The sequence below is a fragment of the Taudactylus pleione genome, unplaced genomic scaffold (genome assembly GCF_031769625.1).
Source record: "Taudactylus pleione unplaced genomic scaffold, aTauple2 ptg000006l, whole genome shotgun sequence".
NCBI lineage: Eukaryota > Metazoa > Chordata > Amphibia > Anura > Myobatrachidae > Taudactylus > Taudactylus pleione.
The window spans coordinates 6,983,483-7,010,873 of NW_028284409.1; the positions used below are offsets into that span (position 1 = coordinate 6,983,483).

General features: G+C 43.3%; 1 protein-coding gene across 1 annotated transcript in view; it reads right to left on the bottom strand.

Moving 5' to 3' along the window:
• Nucleotides 1-27,391, bottom strand: part of SLC2A12 (solute carrier family 2 member 12) — a 132,019-nt gene that overhangs the window by 31,471 nt on the left and 73,157 nt on the right. Inside the window, exons 2-3 of the mRNA XM_088451596.1 lie at nucleotides 18,516-19,844; nucleotides 15,738-15,860 (exon numbers count right to left, since the gene is read on the bottom strand). Coding sequence (XP_088307722.1) covers nucleotides 15,738-15,860; nucleotides 18,516-19,844 — 1,452 coding nt within the window. The remainder of the gene's footprint in view (nucleotides 1-15,737; nucleotides 15,861-18,515; nucleotides 19,845-27,391) is intronic.

Sequence of the window (27,391 nt, forward strand, 5' to 3'; positions counted from 1 at the left end):
ACAAGAGAGAACTCATAAATCCGAAACCCTTCTGGCCGAGGCAATGGCCAGAAGGAATATGGTTTTAGCTGTAAGCCATTTAAAGTCCACTGAGTCCAGTGGTTCAAACGGCGGTCCCTGGAGAACTCTCAGGACCACAGCCCAATTCCAAGGCGCCACCGGTGGAACAAAAGGTGGCTGAATGCGAAGAACACCTCGCATAAAGGTGTGCACATCAGAGAGCGCAGCAATCCTACGATGAAACCAGACTGACAGGGCAGACCCCTGCACTTTCAGAGAAGCCAGGCGAAGCCCATGATCCAGTCCAGCCTGTAGGACAGCCAACACCCTAGACAGGCGGAACTCCCTAAGGGAATACCCTCTAGGTCTACACCACCGGAAGAAAGTATGCCACACACGATGGTAGATTCTTGCCGAGGAAGGTTTACGAGCTCTTAGTATGGTTTGCACCACGGAGCCAGAAAAACCCTCTGGACCTTAGCAAGACCGTTTCAACAGTCACACCGAGTCAGGTCCGGGTGAAGACAAGGACCCTGTGACAGCAGATTCGGTCGTAATGGTAACCTCAGAGGAACGTCTACTGACAGACTCTGGAGGCCGGAGAACCAGTGCCGTCTGGGCCACTCGGGAGCTATCAACAGTAGCGTACCTCCTTCTTGATTTGAATTTCCGTATTACCCGCGGAAGGGAAAACGGAGGGAAAAGGCAGGCAAACTGGAACGTCTACTGGACGGACAGGGCATACACCAGAGACGCCTTTTCGTCTCTTGTTCGAGACCCGTACACCGGCAACTTGTTGTTGTGCCGGGACGCCATGAGGTCTATCTCTGGAAGACTCCACTTGTCCACCAGACTCCGAAAGACGTCCTGGTGTAAAGACCACTCTCCCGGATGCACGTCCTGCCTGCTGAGAAAATCCGCTTCCCAGTTGAGGACTCCCGGAATGAACACTGCTGATAATGCTGGGAGATTGCGCTCCGCCCAGACCAGAATACGGAACACTTCTGCGAGTGCTGCCTGACTTTGGGTTCCTCCTTGCTGGTTTAAATAGACCACCGTGGTGGCGTTGTCCGACGGGACCTGCACAGGGTGACCCTGGTGAACCAGCTGTGCCAGCTGGAGAGCTCTTAACACCGCATGGAGCTCCAAAATGTTTATTGGAAGCTCTGCTTCCACCCGAGTCCACCTGCCCTGAAACAAGTGTGGACCCGTGACAGCTCCCCAGCCCCGGAGACTGGCGTCCGTTGTTAACAGGACCCAGTTCGCCACCCAGAACGAACGACCCTTGTTGAGGTGGATCGTCTGCAAACACCAGGTTAGAGACAGGCGAACATCCGGAGTGAGCCCCATCGTCTGGGACTTGAGACACTGAGGCAATCCATTCCATCTGGACCGGATCAATAGCAGCAGAGGTTTGGAGTGAAATTTGGCGTACTCCACCATGTCGAATACCGACACCATTGAGCCCAATAACCTCATTGCCGAGTGTATCGACACTCGATGACACGGCAGACAACTGTGCACCCTCAACTACAAAGCAAGGATCTTTTCCTCCGTCACAAAGATCCACTGCTGCCTGGAGTCCAATAAGGCCCTGAGGTGCAGGATCCTCTGAGACGGGGTGAGAGTGGACCTCTGCCAGTTTGTCAACCAGCCGTGATGTTGCAGAACCGCAATTGTCAGATCCAGATGGTGTAAAAAAAAAAAAACTCTGGAGACCCCGCTATCAACAGGAGGTCGTCCAGATAAGGCAACAGTCGGACTCCCTGCGTCCACAGGAGAGCCGCCATGACCTTGGTGAATACCCGTGGAGCAGTCACCAGGCCAAAAGGCAGTGCCCAGAACTGGAAATGTTCGTTGCAGATTGCTAATCTGAGGAACTGCTGATGGCGCAGAAGAATAGGGACATGCAGGTAAGCGTCCTGGATGTCCAATGACACCATGTAGTCCCCAGGTTCCAGTGCCAGAATAATGGACCGCAGGGTCTCCATCCAAAACAGAGGCACCCTCAAGGACTTGTTGAGGGCCTTTAGGTTTAGTATTGAACGGCAAGACCCATTGGGTTTCTGCACCAAAAATAGAATGGAATAGAAACCCAGGCTCCTCTGGGAAATTGGAACATGCACTGAAACTCCGGCCTGGAGCATAATGTGCAAAACCTTCCGCAGTTCCGAGGCTTTGCTCCGGTCTAGCAGAAAGGCTTGTCCCGAAAGGAGAGGGCATACCCGTGAGAGACCACCTCCTGAACCCAAGTGTCTGTCGTAGTCCTCGACCAGCACTGGGCGAACTGAAGCAGGCGCCCCCCACTTTGGGGTCCCCCAAAGGGAGGCCTGGACCATCAGGCCGCAGGTTTATCTGACCTAGGAGCCGGACGTCTGGTACTCCAGACCTGTTTCTTGGGCTTGGACAATTTCTTGGTCCCAGCCTGCCGTGGAAAGGACTGTACTTTAGGCCTACCTTGGGCCCTGTGAGGCCGAAAGGACGACCCACCAGCACTAGAAGGAATCGTAGCAGACGGAAGACATGCAGATTTTGCTGCTGCCAACGTAACTACAATTTTGTCCAGATCTGGACCAAATAGTACCTGTCCAGACCTTCTAATCCCTTTTTGGAATCCGCGTCCGCTTTCCAAGAACGCAACCATAAGGTGCGACGAGCAGCCACGGCTGCAGAGGAGATCCTAGAGGTGAGCATACAAATATCTAAGGCCGCTTCATTAATGTAAGTGGCCGAGTCTCGGAGATTGCCCACCAACTCGGTCTGTTCAGCCGAACAGTCAGAGTCCAAAGACGCCTCCAAATGATCCGCCCAGCGCTCCATAGCTCTGGCTACCCAACACACGGCCAGAGCCGGTCTGGATGCTTCCCTGCAAGGGAATAAATGGATTTGAGGCAGATCTCCACCTTGCGGTCAGTGACATCCTTCAAGGATGACATCGAAGGCATAGGCAACGTGGCACTTTTGACTAGGCGTGTGACATGTGAATCCACTTGCGTAGGGGATTCCCACTTAGAAAAATAATTGACCGCAAACGGATAAGCCACGGCTAAGTGCCTCTGGGGCTGAAACAGTTTACCTGGATTTTTCCATGCCTCCTCTAAATGATCCACTAATTGATCAGAAAGAGGGAACACTGTAGCCTCACCCTTAATATCCTTAAAAAGGCATATATGAATGTGGCCACCGAAGGATCAATATCCCCAATAACTAAAGCCGAGCGGACCGCTCGAATAAGACCAGGGATATACACCGTGGACTTAGCGTCCGGCTCTTTGGTACGGAGAGGTTCTTGGTCAGATAGCTCCAGAATCTCCCCATCATCTGACGTCTCATCGTCATCCCCATAAGGAGCAGATAAAGACGCCACCGGCCGTTATGAGGCCGCAACACAGACTCCCCCTGTAAAACATCGGACAAATGCTGAACCGATGTAGTTAGAGTATTAACCCACGCAGGCTCCGGAGAAACCTGGGAAGGGACAGGGAGACTGTGGGGTACCATCAATTGTCTCGGGAACTCCCGCATGGGTGACGACACCACTGACTGCTGGGACAAACCCGTCTGGGTAAATGCAGGTGGCGGAGCTAGCTGGAGTGAAACAAGCCCAGGGAGGTTCCTGTACCGGGACCATAATCGGCCGTGACAGTGCCAGGCACTGGGGACATAACACCTCCGCGTTACCCTCCCCCTCCGCTATTGGTACCTTACATTTAGTACACATGAGCTGGAGAGGAAAGTCAGTCTCAGACATGATGGTAAGTATGTGACACTCACACCTATACTTATTGGTATAGTGTGAATAACACCCTGCACACCGCGCACCGCAAGGGCTTTGAGCAGAGCAAAATCAGGGACAGTAATAAAGCTGACAGTAGAAAGTGAAAGTACAGACAGCAGGCTAGCAGATTAGTCACATACAATGCAGAAGAAACAAATCCCTGCACTATTAGCGCTGGTTCTCAACTACTCAGACCCTCAGGCTGGTAGGACTCAGCGCTTCATACACTGACCTGTGACAAACAGAGGAGAGGTATGCTGGGGGACCAGACCGCAATGCCACCACTCACAGGCTTCCAGCAGCATTCACCATGCTTCAAAGATGGCCACCGAGGAGCAGAGGATGAAGGAGGCCGGCCTGGGGGAGGAGCGCTGACACACTATGGCCAATCAGACAGAGCAGAGAGGCTGTGTGCAGCAGGGGAGGCGCCGGCTGTGAGACAGGGAAAGCGCACTCCCCTGGCATGCATTTAACCCCTGGGATGCCGCAGCGCATGCCGCTCAGCAGCGGCCCGCTGTCCCAGGGGCTAGTGGAAGCGCAGGTTGGTCGCCTGGCTCCACGCTGCAGCCAGTCCCCAGGGAGCCCCCTGCCTGGGGACTCAGGACTATGTGACCAGCGGGGACCCACCGCGGGACCCCGCTGCTTACCTGCTATCCCCTGGGATCCGGCCATGGTCCAAGACATCTGGGGGCACCGCTAGCCGTGACCCCAGATGTCTACCAGCATCCCCGGATCAGTACCGGCATTCTGGTAGCGGCGGAGTGTAGGGGAGACAGCATGGACGTCAGTACTGACTGTCCATGCTGTACTCCCAGATGTGCAGCCAGCGCTGCCTTTAAAAGAAGCTTCAGGGGCTCTTCACAGCCCCCCTCTGCACAGTGCCTCCGACTCAGGCCAGGCACCGACGAGACTGGGATGCCTTGGCCCGGGGGCGGGGTATAGTAGAGTGACCCAGATGCATCCTGGGAGGCTGAAAACTTTAACTCTGTGGTGCCTGAAGACTGACGTCATCACCTATACCCCCAAGGTATCCTGTGGATACCCTATGGACCCTGAAGTAGAAATGTTCTAGCAACTTTGTGGTAAAGAATCAGAAGACAGAGGTGAGAGTTGTGGAAAAATGGTTTTATCCTCCATCAGGACAACGCACCAGCCCATACAACTCTCCCTCTAAAGCAGTTTTTGGCCAAGAAACAGATTTTAGTGCTAGAACACCCTCCATACTCGCCAGACCAAGCACCATGTGACTTCTTTCTTTTCCCTAAAGTCAAATCTCTACTCAAGGGAACCCATTTTGCATCTGTTACTGAGGTAAAAAAATGAAAATGACGGAGCTATTGAGACAGCTGGCAGATAATGAGCTACAGCTCGGCTTTTGCCAATGGAGAATAAGAATACAGAGAGAACATAGAAGGGGAACAGAGCTAAAATGTAAGTAGTATATTTAAGCATAAATTATAGCATCAGTCTCATTATTTAATAGCCAATCCTCGTACAGTAGTTGACGCAGCGGAGAGTACTGATGTCTGGGATGATGATTGGCTACCGCTTCGCTTAGCTTCAGCAGCAAGAGAACTGGAGTCTGCTCAGGAGTTGGAGACAGCACTATAGTTGTCACAGCATAGAATATGGGTGTCTACGGTGGTGATTGGAGACAGCACTGCTGAATTGCAACAGCAGAGAGTACTGGTGTTTGTGCTGGCAACTGCTGCCACAGTGTTAAACGGAGCTGAAGCTGAGGTTTACCCAGGTGAGCAGAACAGGAACAGATCTGCAGGGCTGGTGAAAACTACACGGATGAACTGAACAGGAACAGAACTGCAGATACAGCCTGAAGTAAGGTAACGGACACTGGAGTGATGTTGTTCTGGCAAAGGTCAGAACACAGGAGCTGAAGTAAATAAGGTGCCCTTTAACCCTATAGACTGTACAAGTCAGATGGTCGGAACTGCAGACCTAATTGGTGGAAATACATCATGTGATAAGGCCTAGATGGCGGTGCCCATGCTGAGGTGGCACGGGAAAGGGTACTGAAGGGACTGAGAGCAGAGAGGTTTTGCCATGACCAACCAGGTTCATGAAGACAGTAAAGCGGCAGCGCCATGTCAAATACCTCAGTTTGGCAGGCTGATGTATGACACAAGCATGTTATAATATATATTCCAGCTAAATTTGCTACTGCAATCTACTGTTACTTTCTAACTAAGAATTTTACAATGTTTCAACAATTGCTCTAGCAGATACTGTGATTACATTTAAAGTGATTCTTGTTTTTCTAAACCACATTGATGACTTATTGTAATTCTTGCTTTTCCAAAGTAGATTGATGATACTGTGGTTATTACAATTGCAATTATGTATTGAAAAGGTTTTCTCTGTACAATATAGTATATCTGAAAAGAATAGAGGGTTATGTTTATTATTGTTACACCTCCTTGCTTAAACCTGTTCCATATTTATTGTCTATTTATACATACCTGCACAACTCTGTTAAAGACTTATATCCCCATTCAGCCCAATAATAAACCACTATTATGTATTGCAATGACCAAGAGCTCCTTCAGCAATTGTAATAGTAATCAAACTTCATATTATTTAATTCAATACAATTACTGAAATAATAAATCTTGCCTATAATAACCACCATAAAACCTGTAAGAGATACATAGCAGAGTGACAACGTTGTGATCTATATCTTTACACAGTTGTAGGACAGTTCCCGGTGAATGACACACTGTGTAGATGACATTTGTTAATGATGCAGTCTAATGTTTTTATTGATTATTATTCTCACTAGTGATAATTGAACTCATATTATTTGATTACTGTGGTAAAAAGTTATGTTTTAATTAAGATCATATAATACATTATAATTAAACAAAGTGTGCCCCACAAAGGATTCTTTCATGTTCTTTCTTTGTTATAGATGCTAGATCTGTTTGTAGACAATTTAATACACTGATATTATTTCTCAGAAAACAGCACTAAGGGACTGATTCAGAGATATACGCTAATGTAGTCGGAGCTGCGATTTCGCACAGTTCGCAGGTGCGAAAATATGCTAATGTTTCCAAAGCTTACCAGAGCATAGGGACACCCATTGATGCCTTCTCATATCTATCCGACTTTGCGCAACAGCATAAACATCGGTAACATCGTCATGGATCAGGCAGCCACACAGCTTATGAGTAAAGTCTGACCTATCTCAAACACAGCGTCTCTCCTGACACATAGAGAGCTTTCATGCTGTGAGGGAAATCGCAGTTACTAATTTATGCACACCCATGAAACGCTATTTAAACAGACACGCCTGCGTTTGTCTAGTCACGTGTTTTACCTCCTCCAAATGCTGACTTCCTGTTGCTCACTTGGCGATTAAATCCTTTGTATGAGCGTAATTACAACACAATCATGATGGGTGTACGCATTGTGGCTTGCACGTATGCACAATGGCAAAGAATCTGATGATATTAAAAAGAACCTCTATATACCCCTGCCTGTACCTTCTAAAATCCTTCCTATAAACCTCTAAGGATGACGCTAATTTGCGTACACAGTCATACAGTAAATAAAGACTTAGACCTGGAATCTGTGGTTCCAAAGCACAAGTGTTATTCAAGTAAAAGTTCAGACAGTTACACGTAATTGATCCAGACACAATTTAGGCGCAAAAGGAATTATACAGACCCAAGTACAGTATACATACGCAGCGCTTCCAGTACCAGATATTAGGCATCAGCAAGAAACCCCTCAGTCAGCATTCAGCAAGAAGACTAAAGACCCAGTGTCGGAGAACACATATTTATACCCCCCCAGAATAGACAGGACAATAGAGAAGTTTGCTGCTGATGTCATTGGTTCCCAGGGGAGAAGCATCTGTTACAAAGCATTTAACAGGCTGGTTCAAATAGACTCTCCCTGCCTCTAACAGCTGGGTGTCTTTCCCTTCCCGCCCCCTGTAACATCCTAACAGTTGTTCATGAAATATACATTTTGTTGCTTGTAGCCTCTGCGATCCATAATTCAAGAATGCATGATGCGACCTCCCCACTGATAACACCGGAATACTGTAAAAAGAGTACGCATCAGTACAAAACCAAACACGACTTGTTTAGCATGTATAAAACCTTAGTTATCAAATATCTTTATTTCACAGCGTTTATATTAACTGAATAAACTTAAATCTTATATCTTAAAGCTAATGGAACCTTGTAAGTGAATATGTAATGTGTGAGTGTACGGGGTTTGATATGAAGACGCTAGTTAACTTGGGACAGATGCGTGCGCATTTAGCTACTAAACGGTATTTTCATTTGGGGTCTTAAGCATAATGTGTGTATCTAAAATGGTGAGAGATGCAATCGCATGATGCTAATAATTGTGCATTCGCTACTGGGCGTCGTGTTAGCAGCTCAATTGTGCGTAATGTGCGGTGTTTATGCATGAGATTCCATCTATGATGGACTGAACATATTTATATATATATATATATATATACATACATACATACACACACACATATCATTCCTCACTCACAGTTTCAGACTGCAATGCAAATGTGATCTCCAGCTGTGAAACTAAACCATCCTGTCTGGGTATGAAACTAAAACCTAAAACCTGTTTGGATTCAGACAAATCCATTTGTGTAGATCAATGCCTGCATTATATTACAATTGCCAACAGGGATTCCCAATTTGTATGTAAATCACTCACAGTTTCTGGTGCATTGTCTATTCTATTTAGATTATCAAAAACATTGCCCTCTGTTCTTAGCTCGTGAGTTGTAACTTAAAGTGACGCTGGTCGCAAAATGGCGTCTTGCAGATTCTTGTTTCTAAAATGGAGTCTAGCTGCCATTCGCAAGATGGCGTCGCGCATGCTTCAATTTTAAACTGATCTTGTCTCAGCCAATTATCCAGCTTTGACAGTCCACCCTTTGATAGCAAACAACATGCTATCACAATCTGCTATTAGAATTTAATTTAGGCTTACATTTACATATTATTTAGTGTTATTATGGGATGGCACAAGGTGGTTCTTAATCCATCAATAATGTGTCTCTGGGTGGGGACATAAAACTACTATTATACGCACACCACGGATCTTGGAAGATCATGTGAAAGGTGTGGGAATGCACCAGTCTTATAAAAGCAGTCTTGAAGGGGAATTGAGACTTTACATTATCTGAGGTGTTCTTATAAATAACATTTCAATAATACATTCTATGCATGTCTAAATATAATACATCAAACAATAGTATTTCCTAGTTCAGGGTTGTAATGCAGTTCTATATTTACCTCGGTATACATATTGTCATTACTGACCATCATCATAGTTTCATTCTTACGTTTTACTCTGTTTTTACATTTTCCACACTTCAACACAATAGGAACACACCAGACGCATATGCCAATTATTATGATGACAATCAGTATAAGGATTAAGAATTTGCCTATGCTGGCGATCACTTCCTGGACCCATTCCCCTAGGCCTAAAAACCATTTCACTGGGTTCAGCCATGAAACCCATCCTTCTATCTTCTCCCCTACTTCAGCCACTGAAGCATTATGGTTCTTACGAAATTCCCATTTTAGCTGCAGAATTTCATCCGTCTTTTGGTCTATCACCTCCTTGGGGTCGCTGGTATCATTGGTGACATAGGTGCAACATTTTACTCCAAACTGGGTGGCCAATGTTACGCAATATCCTCCAGTAACAGCAGTTAAATAATTCAGCACTAGCCTGTGTTGCACCAGTTCTTTCTTTTACGCTTGCAATTCTCTCCCTGTATACCTGAATGTGTCATCGTACATCTCGGTGATATTATCTAACAATTTAGCAAGTTCCTGAATATATCTAAAATTTAATGTACCCCGAGCAATTCTGGTGGGATCCAGTGCGACTAAAACTTGAAAGCCAGTTGTCTCACCAATTAACTGAGCGGCTTTATGCACGTCACCAGGTATTATATTTCTCTTGCCTATGTGTTCATATTGCGTGTAAAGATATGGTGATGATGTGTTTTTATGTATACCAAGCATTTCAACATGTGTGAGGGTCATAGCTTCTGGAAGTATTCTTCCCAAATAACATAACAATTACAATACTAAGACTGGTCAGACAGTCCCCTGGTTTGGTATAGCACTCCTCCTCCTGACTCCACTCCATCAGCTCTGCCATCAGCTCACATTTCCTTTATCGGTCCTCCATCACAGACACTGGGTATCCCCAAACAGATCATCACGACAGAACCTCTGGAAAAACAGAACTAGGATGACCACAGCAGACCACTCCATTGCTGGAAGCACTGATCTACACATTTCTTTAGCTCAGATATCTCACCATCACCTTTTTAATCCTTCCGGCACAAGCTCGCAATCGACAGGTCCACGTTACCGGCCTTGTCTCCGCCTTGTATCTCCACCGGTTGGTTAACCTCCCTATAGTGAGTGGAATGGACCCACGTATCTTCCTCGGCCACCCTTTGTGGATGTTGTATCGTCAGATACGGACCTTTCCACCGATCAGTCAAACAACCTGAGCTAAAAAAATTTGGATCATAACAAATTCTCCAGATTTGACATCATGACAGTTTGCATTAAATATGTTAGTTAATAACACTTTCAATTTCTGTTATTCGCATTCATCTTCGTGAGACCCTGTACAGTAACCTCATTATCATATTTTCACATGAGGCTGCCTGTTTGAACAGTATCTCAAAGGGGGGCAAATAATGGAAAAGACAGTCTGGGATAATCTTAGTGTTGTTACCCATCACCTTACACATGTTCTTGGAAACGTCACCTGTAAAATAAGTCCCCCTATCATTTTTAATAATTCTAGGGATATAGGACCTCATTCAGAATCGGTCGAAGCGGCCGCACGGTCGTACGGAAAAAGGGGCCGGATATTCAAATGATTCCCTCGCAAGTTGCGTCCCTAAGTTCGGATCGGTAGTTGGCCGACCAAGGGGAGGAAGCGGTCGTAAGACAAAAAAATACGCCCCCTTCTCGTACGCATTGCACGTCATCTCCGGGCATATAAGGATTAATCGAGACCATCGGGAACCATCGGCACTGGTCGTAGAGCTTAATGTTGACCATACCCTCTCTTAAGCTCTACGATCATGTCAGTGTAAAAACCTCCCATGTCACATGTGCCATGATGCTACTTTGTTAATTATGCACTCCCATAATTCGTATGCACTCCCATAAAACGCCGTTCGCATAATGAGGCACGCCTGCGTTTGGATCTCCACTCCCCCGTTTTCAAGCACCTTCTCCTCTTACCACCCACAAATGCCTCCATCTGTCACTCAAACTATCGACCTGGCTGTGTTCAAGGAGAGAGAAATTTCTGATCGTAGCGGCTAGTTTGCGCACGCGCATTGCGAACTTTACGCATGCGCAGTATAGCGAACATCGGTGGCGTACGACCGTGCGGCCGCTTTGACCGACTCTGAATGAGGTCCATAGTATCTGCATACAGGTTCCTGCAATTAAATTTTGTTATTAATAGCTACTGCTCTAAATAATGCCTGGGCCACTGGGTTGGATAATATTTCCGAGTAGTCGACCTTAGCCTGGCATGGCTGCCGTTTATCCTTATCAACCTTGTGTCCTGTGAGTGGGAGACAAAGCACAACAGTTTAATATCATTTAAACATGACCTAAATACAACAATAAATCGTCCACATTCTACACTACAACAGATCCATCGGCAGGTTGAAAAGATTGTAAACAGTCATATAAGGCCTGGGAGAAGATACTGGGGTTGCCTATGAACCCATGGGAAACTCGTGTTCCTGTGTGGTGTTCTTTACTTTGCAGTACTTACTTATGTGTCCCACTTGGTGACAGTTAAAACATGTTTTTGAACGGGTTGGATGAAAGGATTGTTGTGGGAGTTGAGCAAGAGGAAAAGGTGGTGGGTATGGGTAAGGATATGGAGGATAAGGGTATGGTGGGAGGTATGAAGTTTGTGGGTAGTATGAGGCCTGTGGTTGTGTATGATATGTGGGGTAAGGATGTGTTTGCTGTGGTGTGGGATTGGTGAGGATGTGTAACTGTTCAGGTGCAGGTGTGTGTGTGGGTGCAGGTGTGTCGGTTGGCTGTGATGTTATTGTCATTCCCTCCAGAGCTTGGATACTGACAGCCATTAGTTTTTCACTCTGGGTCTCTCTCTCTTCTTGGAGATGTTTTTATCATGTTCAATGGCGGTTTCTATGAGGGTATCTATTGTGAGTCCCCGCCAGCCAGGCTGTGAGGTCTGAAACCGAGTTTTTAAACTCTCTTTCAGACCGTCCACAAGTACCATGACTATCATTCCCCGGTGGTGAGTGCTATCTTTAATATCCTCTATCCCAGTGTACTGGGTGATAGCCTGCAGAGCCCGCGTAGTAATCTTCTGCAGTTTCACTCTCCTTCTGCTTAATAATGAAAATTTTGTTCCAGTTAACTACTACTGGAAAATATATACCCAATTGAGTTACAATGCGGGAAATGTTACCTTGGTTTACTTGGTCTGTTAAGGGAACGTACATATCAATCCGTGATAAATTTTGTCACGTCGGTATTGCGTGGTAGACAGGCCCTTAACACCACACGCCAATCTTTATTAGTGGATTCATGTGAACTACCCAAATTTCTCAAAAATCTTTGACATTTGGCTAATTCCTTTTTTGGGATCGGGGAAATCATTTATGATGGAATTTAGTTCTGCTCTTGTCCGAGGACAATGCATTACTACTTCCCTCGTGGGCACTATACCATTCGCATCTGCATTTCCATTTGGAACAGTTATTGTCCGAATGGGATGCAGACTGGTAGCGCTGCTACCTTTGACCTGGTTACCTGGCTGGGGGTTTAGTCTGCTGCTGCTGTGTATGGTATGAACAACTTCCTCTATGGGTGCAGAGGGCATTAGCACTTCCCTTGCAGTTACCGATGGAGATGGCGGAACCATTCGTGATTGTCGTGGCGTAGCATCTATCATTTGTACAGCATGGGAAATGGCAGACATTACAATAGGTTCATCATCCACATCATGAACATTTTCTTTATAGTTGCTTAAGAGAGGTCACAAGTTGCTTGTTACATTTTTATGGGTATTTTTGGTAACTGTACTTGCACCTCCATCCACATAAGGTGGGGGAGGTGAGCGTGAACTGCTGGCAATACTCTCCACAATGCTACCTTGCCGCACGGGCGCGCCAATTTGCGGCTCACCCGTATTGCAATTCAGCGTCGCGGATGTATTTTCTGGCAATGTGCTCACGACGCTAGTTTGCGTCGTTTCCACATTTTTAAGCCACGCATCCCCTTCATGCTGCCACACTTTTAAACATTCAAAATATTTAACCTTTTTCTCTCGGGAGCGCATCAGACCGATGTGATCCCGGACATTATCTAAAACATTTTTATCAAAACTACCACTTCTGGGAAACGGTCTAACACTCTTCCTTGTCATATTAAACCATAAATGACAATATCTTATTGCATAAGTACCGTACTTAGTATGCATAATACGACGGGCCGATCCGATCGGCGCCTCCATTAGCAGCACATCATTGTCTAACATCTCTACTGTTTGCGTGGCTCCCATTCTGAGACAACTCCTACGCTTTTCAATAAAGATTTAAACTGGTGAAAGACATTCAAGATACTTTCACTTACCTGTGGATTATTTATGTCGGCGGCGCCCACACACCTGGATAAGATTTGAAAAAGGCAACTTCCACACCCGGATAAGATTTAGTAAGGCAACTTCCACACCTATGAGAGTTTATATGTCGGCTACTCCCACGCACCTCTCTACAACAAAGACAACATGTCCACCTGCTACTGTGTATAGAACGGTAAAGCTACTTACCGAGCGGCTAGACTAACCCTTGCACCTAGCCCTTAAGGATCATACGATACCCTTAACTTTGTTCAACAAATATTCACTGTTACACACTTTTTTCCTGCGCAGAAAAATAAACGTTACCTCAACGGCTTTGTTTAAACACCATGGCAGCACAACCGGAAGTACGTATACGCTATTGTGCGACCAGCCACATAAAAAAATAATGCGACTACCAGTCAACCGTATAATGACTTTTTAACTGCGTACGCAAAAATGCATCTTTTCTGTGCGCAAAACTGCGACTCAGCCACATACTCAATACTGCGGCACCCCTTTAAACGCTAGGTTCTATCAACAAAGGAAAACAAACTTTTTCCTTTCTTGTCCCTGGATTCTAGTCAGCTTCCTTTGCTTTTTCAGCACAAAGCGGTTGCAGGAAAACCCTGCATGTGGCCACTCCACCCTTTGCTGAGATATCGATAGCCGTATGTGCCGTGTGAGAAGGTAAGTGACTTCACTCGACGAGCCCCCATCTTATAAGATTAAAAAGAACCTCTATATAACCCTGCCTGTACCTTCTAAAATCCTTCCTATAAACCTCTAAGGATGACGCTAATTTGCGTACACAGTCATACAGTAAATAAAGACTTAGACCTGGAATCTGTGGTTCCAAAGCACAAGTGTTATTCAAGTAAAAGTTCAGACAGTTACACGTAATTGATCCAGACACAATTTAGGCGCAAAAGGAATTATACAGACCCAAGTACAGTATACATACGCAGCGCTTCCAGTACCAGATATTAGGCATCAGCAAGAAACCCCTCAGTCAGCATTCAGCAAGAAGACTAAAGACCCAGTGTCGGAGAACACATATTTATACCCCCCCAGAATAGACAGGACAATAGAGAAGTTTGCTGCTGATGTCATTGGTTCCCAGGGGAGAAGCATCTGTTACAAAGCATTTAACAGGCTGGTTCAAATAGACTCTCCCTGCCTCTAACAGCTGGGTGTCTTTCCCTTCCCGCCCCCTGTAACATCCTAACAGTTGTTCATGAAATATACATTTTGTTGCTTGTAGCCTTGTGATCCATAACTCGAGAATGCATGATGTGACCTCCCCACCGATAACACCGGAATACTGTAAAAAGAGTACGCATCAGTACAAAACCAAACACGACTTTTTAGCATGTATAAAACCTTAGTTATCAAATATCTTTATTTCACAGCGTTTATATTAACTGAATAAACTTAAATCTTATATCTTAAAGCTAATGGAACCTTGTAGGTGAATATGTAATGTGTGAGTGTACGGGGTTTGATATGAAGACGCTAGTTAACTGGGGACAGATGCGTGCGCATTTAGCTACTAAACGGTATTTTCATTTGGGGTCTTAAGCATAATGTGTGTATGTAAAATGGTGAAAGATGCAATCACATGATGCTAATAATTGTGCATTCGCTACTGGGCGTCATGTTAGCAGCTTAATTGTGCGTAATGTGTGGTGTTTATGCATGAGATTCCATCTATGATGGACTTATATATATATATATACATATACATACATACATACATACACACACACACACATATCATTCCTCACTCACAGTTTCAGACTGCAATGCAAATGTGATCTCCAGCTGTGAAACTAAACCATCCTGTCAGGGTATGAATCTAAAACTTGTTTGGATTCAGACAAATCCAATTGTGTAGATCAATGCCTGGATTATATTACAATTGCAAACAGGGATTCCCAATTTGTATGTAAATCACTCACAGTTTCTGGTGCATTGTCTATTCTATTTAGATTATCAAAAACATTGCCATCTGTTCTTAGCTCGTGAGTTGTAACTTAAAGTGATGCTGATCGCAAAATGGCGTCTTGCAGATTCTTGTTTCTAAAATGGAGTCTAGCTGCCATTCACAAGATGGCGTCACGCACGCTTCAATTTTAAACTGATCTTGTCTCAGCCAATTATCCAGCTTTGACAAATCGCTGTGTAAATATTGGCTTTGTGTACAGCTCTGAATCAGGCCATAGGTAAGAAACACAAAAGTAAAACTTAATTATGTTCAATTATATTTTTTTACAGAAGTCTAAAGTTGTCCCCTTACCAGTAAGTGTGAGGAAGGTCAAGGATATGAGGAGATTCATACCCCAGTTCATGCTACTTGTTATTGCAAAAGCCCGACCTTTTATCCCAGCAGGGAAGATCTCACTCTGTACTAGCCAAGCCACTGGAACACAGAAATGCATTTATGGTCATTGAATAGGTTGATCTATTCATTCTTATAGTTGATGATACAAGATCTAGTTCAAGAAATGAATAAAACTTTTATGTATAATATATATATATATAATATATATGTGGAAATTAACTGTTTAAGTCAAAATATTTTAAATAAACTTTGAACAAAGATAAACAAAGATTTTTCTTATTAATAATAATAATAATAATAATAATAATAATAATGATAATAAATCACAACATAGTTAGCATTTCTATAAGTGTGGAATGTCTGAAGTAAATATATAGATACTGTTCTGTTTCTTACATGCATTACTTTAGTGTTGTTATGTGCACTTCTGAAGGGATTTGGTACTGGGTTAATAAGAAATGCATGTCCATCTGCCAGTGGATGGCAGGATGATAGTACGTATGTTATCTAAGGGCCTGATTCAGCGTGCACTGCTGATCGCAGATTCACAATGTTCTGGAATCTGCAATGACTAGTACCCATTCTGCACATGTGCAAAACGGGGCTGTGATCCTGCACGCAGTCTGGCTGTAAACTGTCAGTGATTGACAGTCTGCTGCCATTTCTGGGCGGTGAGGGGGTGGAGACAGCCTCCGTTTCTCAAAAAGAAGGTGTGTTTCTGCCGCTGGGGGGGAGTGGAGAGACCAGAATCTCTGTTGGCTGACAGAGATTTCCTGGCCTCTTCTACTCATCTGCAGCAGCAGCCAGTTTGCGTGACCCCATGGTCACTCAGCCGGCCAAGGATCTTGCAGATGAGCCAATGCTGTGTCCAAGGACGCAGCTCGTATCATTAATGCATACAGGAGATGTGACTCCTTCAGCTGCAATATCGTATTAGTGATATCGCAGCTGCTACCATGTTAGCAGCTGCAATAGCCTATGTGTCTTCTGCTGGATCAGGCCCTAAGTGTGCATGTTCCAAACCAAAGGGACTTACGTTAATATTAAATATGGGAAGTATGATGTTTAAAAGACAGATCATTTGCAACCAGTTTTTCGCGACCGTGCAGAATTTTAGTGGGTGTTGTCCAAATCAGGGAGTTATGTCTACTATGGATGTCTAAACAGTGATTTTATTAAAAAAATTAATGTAATTACATATATTGGTACTGAAAATATCTCTAACTCAGGTGAAATAAATAATTTGTCAGCAAGCTAAGGAGACTATGGGCCTGATTCAGTATGGTTCGCAACTGCAATCACAATAGCGATTGCGCACCTAGTCTCATTGCGAAGATATGCTAATGATTGTAATCGCAATGCCATACACAGCCTAAGGACGCCCCCTTTACCATACACACATCCGTAATTCTTAGCAAGACTGCAAAACCGTTGGTAACATCGAGTACCATCGCAGCTTCACGCACGCTTACACAAGCTCTGACCTTACTCAGGAATTGCTAACGTCACCGCACGCAGTGCAAGCCCTAGTTGCATATGGCATTGCAGTGGCTAATTTATGCACACCCCTGCAACGGCGTTTAAACGCACTGGGGCGTCTGTGTTTCCCCGACAACCCCCTCCTCATCACCCTCAACACTACTTCCTGTCAATCACTTTGCGATGAGTCTGCGTAGTCACTGCGTGACAGAATGCAACAATTGGCCGATTGCAGGCGTGCATTATTGCAATTGCGATCACTGCTGAATCAGACCCTATATATTTAGCATAAGCTTTTTCCATGAAAATGCTTATTATAAGATTGATAAATAATATAAAAGTACTAGCAGTGCAACATGATTTATTGAGGAGAAAATGGTGAAGAATATTGTGGGGAATTACAGCGGAAATAATGAAGTGTAATTTCGTTTATCTTACACAAATTATGGTGCTCCAAATTATTTAAAAAAAACTCCTCATTTCCAAGCTTTTCAAATAACACATTTCTGTAATCATGTTGGTTCATTTGAATTGTGTTGTAAATAAATATTTATGATGTATTGATATGTTATCCTCATTACGACATGATGTAGGTCTGTATTATTCTCTTGGTAAGAGGGGCAATTCAGACCCGGACGCTAAGCTGCGCTCTCTTGCAGCCGTCAGGAGCGGGGTATGCAAATTCCGCGATCACACTGTCTGGCTTAAGGAAACCCTCTATGTCTTAGAGAGCGACGGTAGAGTGAGTGTACACCGGTGTAATGACACCCGCTTTTCTTTCTTAGCACACGTCATCTCCAGGAAGTGTATGATTAATCACCATCGAGAGCCATCGGACCTGCACGCAGCGCTTGAGGTAGACCCTACTCCACCGCAAGCACTGCGATCACTGCAGGCTGAAATATAACCAAGTGATGTGTACAATAATGCTTCCATGCTAATTAAGCACACCCATAAAACTCAGTTTTGACTGCCAGACACGCCTGCTTTCGCAGAACCACTCCCCCATTCACAAGCAACTTCCTCTGTTACCACCCACAAACAGCACTATCTGTCACTCAAAGTAGCGCTCAGTTTATGTACAACGTGTGCACGATTCCCGATTGCAGTGACTGGTTCGCACATGCGCAGACTGGCTTCAATCGCCCATAGTGTGCGTCCGCGGCTTAGCGTCCGGGTCTGAATCGGGCCCTAAGATCAGAGATTGCTTGTGCACAAATATATAATAATGTTGAAAGAAGAAACAAAACTTACTTGGTCCCAAACCTATGGAAAATGCAGCGACATAAGAGAGCAGGCTGGCTAAATACAACCACTTCATGAATACTGGAAGGTCTTCTGGTTGTGTGAACACTTTGGACTCTTTAGAGGAGCTGGAACTTAACTGAACATCCCAATGTGTTGATGGTGTCTGGTTAGCTGAGACATTGAGAGAAGGTGCCCTAGTTGATGCTAGAGGAATTAACTCTTTCCTGAAAGACTCATTGCTTTTGGCTATTGTTATCAGTTTATCAAATGAGGTATCCTCAAAAGTCTTGTTTCCTTGTGAGTTGATTTTACAAATATTATCAAAATTGACATCAATGTTAAGACTTATTATTCCCATTGTAACTAATGATGTTGCCATCACAGCTGACCCAATACAAAGAAAAGTCTTACTTCCAACTCTGTCTACAAAAAATGTTGCTGGGATTGTACTGACTACTTTGATAACTCCAATTCCTGTGGAAGCTAAGCTAGCAGCTTCATTGCTCTCATATCCAACGGACTTTAGCACAGTAGAAGCATAAAACAAGATGTTGGGTTGCCCTGTAACTTGAACAAAGAAGCTAAGTGCTAATCCAATTAGCAGACGGGCTCTCATGTTGTCCCTAGAGCAAAATAAGTCCCGAAAGTTATACTGATATTCGGCTTTGATAGAAGATCTGATGGTTGTAAGTTCTTCATTGGTCTGTGAAGATGCTCTCAGCTTTTGGAGCACTTTGCCTGCAGCCTCATCATGACCCTTCATGATCAAAAATCGAGGACTTGGAGGAAGAAAATACATAGCGAAAGCTTGTAAAGCAGCTAGAGGGATTATGAGTCCAAACATGTACTGCCAGCCATTGGTGACAGTTGCAAACACATAGTTAGAAATATAAGCCAACAGAATGCCAACAACAATCATTAGTTCATTTAAAGACACCAACATGCCCCTCTTATGCTGTGGTGCAATCTCTGCAATATAAACACAGGTTGCAATAGCAGATAAGGATATGGAAATGCCAATGACAATCCGACCTGCAATGAGACTTCCATAGGATGTAATGGTGATAAGAAGCAGATTGGCAAGAACAAGTAAACAAGATGTAACCATGATTGCAAGTCTTCTTCCATAGTAGTCTATAAGGAATCCCCCAATAAGTGAGGCTAAAAGTGCTCCAATCAGTAGTGCGCTCACTACTATTTCTTGCTGCTGACAGGTCAGTTCTAATAAGCTGTGCAGAAGTAAAAGGGCTCCAGAGATAATGCCCAACTCATAGCCCATGAGCAGTCCACTCACAGCGGCTATGACTGACGACAGGGCAATAAAATATCCACATCCTATAGAAAAAAAACATTAAATGAAATAAATTAACACCAGTATTATGTAAGCATATAAATGGGGATATTTATCAATCTTTGGAGAAATAAAGTGGAGAAGTTGCCCATAGCAACCAATCAGCTTCTCACTGTTATTTTATTGGCTGTGCTAGAAAAACATACATTTAGAAGCTGATTGGTTGCTCTGAGAAATTTCTATACTTTATCTTTCCTGAGATATGAAAAAAACTCCCTCAAAGTGTGACTAATATACTAATATTATTTATTAATATTTTATTCATGTTTTTACTTTAATCTCTTTGCTATGTTGCAATATAAAATTGTTCCTAATTAATATATCACATTACTAAATTGTTCATGAACATCTTGTGTATTATCAATAGTAATGTAAACTGTAGTGTAAACAATAAAAACCTATAACTATACCTTCCAACATTTGTAATGACCGGAGTAGGGCGAGTGAGTTTGTGGCTGTATGTGCTCTAGGAGGGGGCCACACATCACAGAGGTGTGCCCAGTGCTTCCAATGCACCTGACAGCTCACCTACTGTTGTACACACTTGCCAACATATGTTATATTCCAAGTTGAAATTCTTTAAATGATAAAAAAGGGGCAGACAAGGTGCATTTTCTTAGTTTGTTCATCGTATTGCAGGAGGGGCACAGCCTTTTTTGTCCAACATAAAATAACTTGACTATTTTACTTCTTTTGAGGTTCAGGACATTCAGCCAAGTCATATAATTTCTTTAATATAAACACTCCAACCTCTAGTGGCACTTTGGTGGATTTTAAATAATGTAAAAAATAATTTCAAATACAAAAAAGTAGTAGCGTAATACATATAGAGGGGTATTCAATATGAAAGGTTAACGTTTCATATAGGAGTTTTTTTCTGCGTAAAGGTATGGTGCGCACTCCCGCTTATCCCTGTATTCAAAATAAAATTAATGAAAACGGGAAACTCCGAAGTTGGATTTGCGTAAAGTTACGAATTTTTCCTTAAAATATTTGTAAGACCCCCCTAAAGTTGTAAAAACATGGGGGAACACTATGGATACCCCCGTTTTAGCCTTTAATTGAAAGTCGGGGATTTAAATAGCCGCAGCAGGTGCTTTTTTCCCGACATTGAAGAAGTGATGCAGAAGAGCACTTAGGTTATTTTTTTTGTTTTTTTAAGTGGTCCCATCAAATTTGGGGTACATGAAAATGGGTACTAGCATATTTTTAAGTCCCTAAAGTAAGTTTTTAAAAATTCTGCATTTGTGCACCTGCCGCTATAATTCTATTCTAGAAAACACCTGCCGCATACTTGCAGAATAGCCCTGAAGCTATTTCCCTATTGTTTAACAATTTTTTCCCATTTTTTTTTTGCACCCCAATTTTTAAATTAATTTTTTGGGGTGTCCCTATTTTTTTTTTTTACTTTTTTTTGACACAGTTCTTTTTTAAATGTCAATCTCAGGGGTGCAGGCTATTTTTTTTAAGCCTGCACCCCTAAACCCCAATTCTGCACTTTTTTTCGACACCTAAAAGTTATCCCCGTTTTTTATCAAAGACTTTTCAAAACTGTGATAAGTCTTTGAAATTGAATACGGTGTAAAACTAAAACCAGTGATATTAACGCAAAAAAGTTAAAAAGTGCAATATTAACGCAAAAAACGATGTTATCGCACCCATTTTGAATACCCCTAATAGTGCCTATTTTCATCACCCTCATTTATGACATAAATGAAGCATAGTTGCCGACCTTCTTTTGAGGTCAGCACTGCGGGGATGGGGTGGAACTCGATGGATCTGGGGGATGGCTACAGGAAGGACTCGGTGGAGGTGGGCAGTTTTGATCGTGTCATTATAGCACCGCCCCCGTTATGCAGTGCGAGATAACCGGCATTACGGAGCTGTGATGACGTGATTCCACACAAATGTGCCCTTCATTATGTCTTTATTTCATAAAATATTTTTCTCTACGTTGTGTGTGTTCTGTCCTTTGTTTAATATTTTTTTAACAGGTAGACCACAAGTGTCAGTAGGCCCTTGATGCCTGGGAATGTTGGCATTTGTGGTTTGACAAGTGTCATTCTGCCTTGGTAGGCTTGATGGGACCAGTAATTCAATAGTAAAAAACAATATTGTTTTTAAGTGGAGATGCACGGAGCATCCTTAAGACGCTCCAGGCAGTATTCTACTTCCTAGAGTCATTGGCCCAATCTACAGGTGTGACATCATGACTTCATAGGTTTAGGGGCAACATAGAGACCTGTTCTGACCCTGCTGACAGCTGTTTTTTCAGAGTAGGAAGGAACCAGCTACCACAGTGGGGCCAGCTCCCTGACTGGCATCCCCCACACTCCGTCACACATGGTATGTGCCTATCTATTTACAAGATTAAAGAGCTTATTTAATAAATTAACAATTTTATTGATGCACATTATGGCGATTTTAATTAATTTGAAACTGTTGAATAAAATTGATCTTTACTATATTCCCCCTAAGAGTGAATACTCTGATGTAGTAGCTGTGCCTCGGCTTGGAGTGCATTTAAAATAACACGGAAGTTATGTGATTTATTTTTAGGCATTTCTTAATGTTCCAAATCAAAAAGTTCAGACACCTTGGGCCTAAATTTAGAGTTACATGTAAAAGCTGCATCTGCAATATTTTGCACCGCGCATGTGTATAAGGTGCTCTCAACTGCCTAAGGGATCTATTTACTAAGCAGTGTTAGGAGAAGTGAAAAGTGAAGAGTGAAAAGTCATAAGGTGCCAGCCAATCAGCTTCCAACTGTTATTTTTCAAACACAGCCTGTGAGATGGAAGTTAGGAGCTGATTGACTGCCACCTATCACTTTTCAGTCTTCACTTTTCACTGCTCCTAACACTGCTTAGTAAATAGACCCCTTTGTCAGCCAGAACTCTACTTGTAGCTAAATGGTTGTAACTGGCTGGCAACAGGGGCTTCATACTTACTTAGCATTAGTTTGAGGTGGGTGTGTTAAGTAGATGGAATTGAGGCCTATGCAAAATCTTTCCATTTTTAAGGATGAAAGTATTTTATTTGTTTTCCATTGTATTAAAAGTAAAACAAAACTGAATTAATTTATATAATAAGTACTTAATGGCTAACTTGGAAGCAGTGACCCATGTTTAATTATGCCATCTTGCATGTGTTTATACTTTTCATGATAAGTAATGAATATTTATTGGGTACCAGTACATGCAACATTGAAACAAGACCAAAGTCCTTATTTATTACTTAATCCTTTATTGAACTTTATAGACTGTGTTATGTTATAAAATGAAGAGTAAACAGGAAGAAGTTGTAGCAAACTTTCTAAATCATAATATACTCCGTGAATGTATAATCTCTGCAAAACTGTAATTATTTAACATTTCAGATAAAATAATTACATAGAGCTTTAGAAAAAAACACAAGTCCATCAATTTCTTCCTGACCCCAGGAGTAGCAATCAAATCTATTCATTGGATCAATCACCCCAGCTCAATGTTGGACTAGGGCACAAGGTGCCCAGCAGGGGAATGCAAGGGGTATGACCATAGCCTATGAACAGAGAGGCATAGCCAAACATTAGAGGTTGTGTGTTCATCCCATGGAGTATATGGAGAATAACAACAGTTGATCCTCATTTATATTATGATTATTATTATTATTTACATATATAGTGCCAGGATATTCTTTACTGCTTTACAATTGTGAGAAAAATAGTAATAAAACAAAACTGAGGGCCTATTCATCAACACTAAAATAAAGTTTTAAGGACATTTTCCTTAATTACCGTTATTTTAGAATTCATGAAGACACTTAACACAGGAGATATAACTGATATCTCCTGGTTAAGTCCGCCTGCGTTAATTTCCATACTCCCCATACATTAGTATGGGGATATGGAAATTATACTATTCATCAAATTAAAATTAAAATTAAAATTCCGAAAATTATGAATTTTCGGAATTTGATGGTGTTAATATACGCCACTGCTGGGCAGGTCCTCCGCCGGCTCACTCCGTCACTCTGGACGCTTCTCAGGCTCCGTCTGCTGTGCTGACACTGTGTTCTCCCGGCAGAACACAGTAAAGTTTAGAAAAAAAAGTTGTTGTTTTTTTCTAAACTTTACTGTGTTCTGCCGGGAGAACACAGTGTCAGCACAGCAGACGGATCCTGAGGCGCCTGCAGCCGCCAGGTAAGTGGGGGACAGGGGGAGGTGAGTGGAGAGGGGAGGTGAGCGGAGGGGGGAGCGGGGGTTGGGGCGACACAAATAACGCAGCTGTAGGCAGTGCTGCGCATGCATTTTTTTTACAGATGTAACAGCGCATGCGCAGCACTGATTACAGCTGCAGTAAATTAGGGTAGAACTGTCATCACAAAAATGACAGCTTTACGGAATAGATACTTATGGAGAGGAGGAATGATGAATTATTCCGTAAATTAGGTAGAACTCCATGCAAGTTCTAAACTTAATTACCTCCAGGAAATGTTTAGTTATGATGAATAGGCCCCTGGGTAATAACAGAAAGACAAAGAGGTAAAAGGGCCCCGCTCGCAAGATTACAATCTATAGAGAAGTAGGCACTGATACACATATTGGTCCAGCCAGATTGCAGATTTATAAACAATGCTATGTGCAAAAGGCCAAAAGCAGAGTTAATGGAGTTGACAGAAAGCAAAAAAGCAGAGAAAAGGTTAACACTGCTTAATAAATACACCCCACAGAGTGACATTAATAAACATAAGGCGCTTATAGACATGCCAATCTAGAATTTAACTTTGACTATGATATAAATTGAACTACTGAAAAGAACATTCAACTGCTGAGTATTAAATACATTTTGAATATGTTTTATTTTAGGATTATTATTGTTTTTTTTTGCTTGTATGCATTTTACTATAATTAGTAAAATGTAGGCAGGACAGTTTCTAGTGTCTGAGGCTCCCAGTGCGAGCAGTGAAAATGCGCCCCCTTCCCAAGAAGCAGTAATATTATGGAGTGGGAGTGGCCTCATCGTAAGGGGGTGTGGTATCACAGTAAGGGGGCGTGGTCTCGAAAGACCACATAATATCAGCCGCTGTGACTACTGAGCCCAGGGGTGGCTAACCTGTTAGAGGCAAACTTAACGCATCTGTAGGCAGTGCTGCGCATGCGCTGGTTTTACAGATGTAACAGCGCATGCGCAGCACTGTTTCCAGATGCGATAAGGTAGTGTAGGCAGGGAAAAGTATCTATTTCCCGAAAAGCTGTCATCGCAAAAATGACAGCTTTTCGGATTAGATACTTATGGAGAGGTGGAATGATGAATTCCACCTATAATTAGCTAGAACTCCATGAGAGTTCTAAAGCTAATTATCTCCATTGAATTTTTACGTTTAATGAATAGGCCCCACAGTACAAAAATAAATACCCAAGGATCTAGTCACTGTGATAAACTAAATGGCGCCAGAACAGCAGACTGAACCCCTGCAAGGACAGCACTCAGATTCCTCCACATGCCCCTTATATGTCTTCAGACCCCTCCTTGTGCCCCTTTACACCATCAGGCTCCTCCACATGCCCCATTTACACTATCAGACTCTTCCATGTGCCCCTTTTATGCCATCAGACTGCTCTACATGCCCCTTTTTCGCTGTCCTCTATATGCCCTTTTTATACCATCAGACCCCTCAATGGTCCACTTTTAAGCCATAAGGCTCCTCCATGTGCCCCATTTATGTCATCATACCCCTCACATGTACCTTTTATGCAATCAGGCCAATCCAGATGCCCCTTATTTGCCATCAAGCAACCTTCACATGGCCCTAATATACCATCAGTTCACTCCACATGCCTGTAACATGGGATCAGACTACTCCACATGCCACTTGTATGCTATCAGACCCCTCCTGATGTCCCTAATATACCATTAGAACCACCCACATGCCCTTTATATGCCATCAGATCCATCCATATGTCCCTTATATGTAATCCAACTTATTCACATGTCCCATATATACCATCAGACTCCTCCACATGTTCACAGTATGCCATCTGACCCATGCACATGCTCCTTATAATTCAAATATGTCCATATAATCAATTAAAACATCTACAGGATATCATTGTTTAAAGGTACCAAACAGAAGAAGGAGTATACAAGAATTTCAAAGGCATTATGTACAATGGAACACTGGAGAAAATGTGGCACAGCAGGGACAATATCATGATCAGAACATACCGCCAGCTATTACAGTACAAGGAGATAACTCATCAGGTACACTACCAAGAGGACTGACAATTGTATTATTGTACACTGATGATTTTGCTTAATTTGAAAATTGATCTTAAATAAATTCTACATAAAGCTGGGTACACACTCGATCCGACTCCCGACTGACGGGTCTGCCCAACATTGGACAAGTGTGTACCCAACGCCGACCGTTCCACAGACCCTACCAAGGTCTCCTGTCGGATCTCCTGGCACGTGAGGCAGCGGCAAGAGGTGGCTTACCTTGCAGGCCACAGTGCGGCTTCCTCTTTCAAAAATAGCATTGTGGTGCCATTTTTTTAATTCAAGATGGCCATGGTGAGCCAATTGCGGCTCGCCACTTTATGCTGGCTTATATTAGCCAGTGTGAGGGAGGGGATGTCAGTCCAATGGCGAAGGAGGAGCAAAGAAGACCTCCTGAAGATTGAATATTCCATTATTGGGGGTCCCCACTTCCCCAGGAATCCCAGACCTGGGCTGACTAGTTAAGGGGGATGAATGCTTTGGCCATGGGACCCCGGCAATTGTGTGCTCTGGTTGTGGCATTACCCCCTTCCGAGTGTAGCCCGGTGCTGGTTCTGAAAATGCGGCGGAACCCTACTTGTTTGTTCCTCATATTTTTAGAACCAGTGCAAGCTCTAATAGCCTGGTGCTGGTTCATCAAATATGGGGGATCCATACAAGTTTTGTTCCCTGTATTTGTTTGAACCAGGGCCAGCTCAAAAAATCTGGGGCTGGTTATGCCTCTGCGGGAGGAACCCGAAACCTGAAATCCTGTCTCGTTCCAATTATCAGGTTATTCATTCTCAACCTCCCCCTCTTCACCATTGTACTTAATTAAATTCCTCATTAATAAATCCCCTTTCCTGCACAGTCGAATGTGTTTTTTCAGCAGACTGTTTCAGAAGAATCAAGGCCTGATTCAGCAAGGATCGCTATTCTGCTAGAACGCACGCACCGCAGTTGCTACTATTAGCTGTGAAATGCAAATGTTTGCAATCGCATTGCGATCACAGCTTACCATAAGGACGCCCACTTCCCCTTACACATATCCGTATACATATCGAAACAATCAGTAACATTGATCTAGAGAGCTGGGCTCGATTGAGCTGGGCATCCCATGTATGAAGTATCCTATGCATAAAGTATCAAAATGAACAGTTAAAAACCAAATTACATTTATCTGGATCTAACCATCTTCTTTTCTCATCTCTCAGGTATGTGATATCCACCCTCCTGCAATCATACTCTGAACTTTATTCATTCATCATATTTAAATGTATGTGATATCC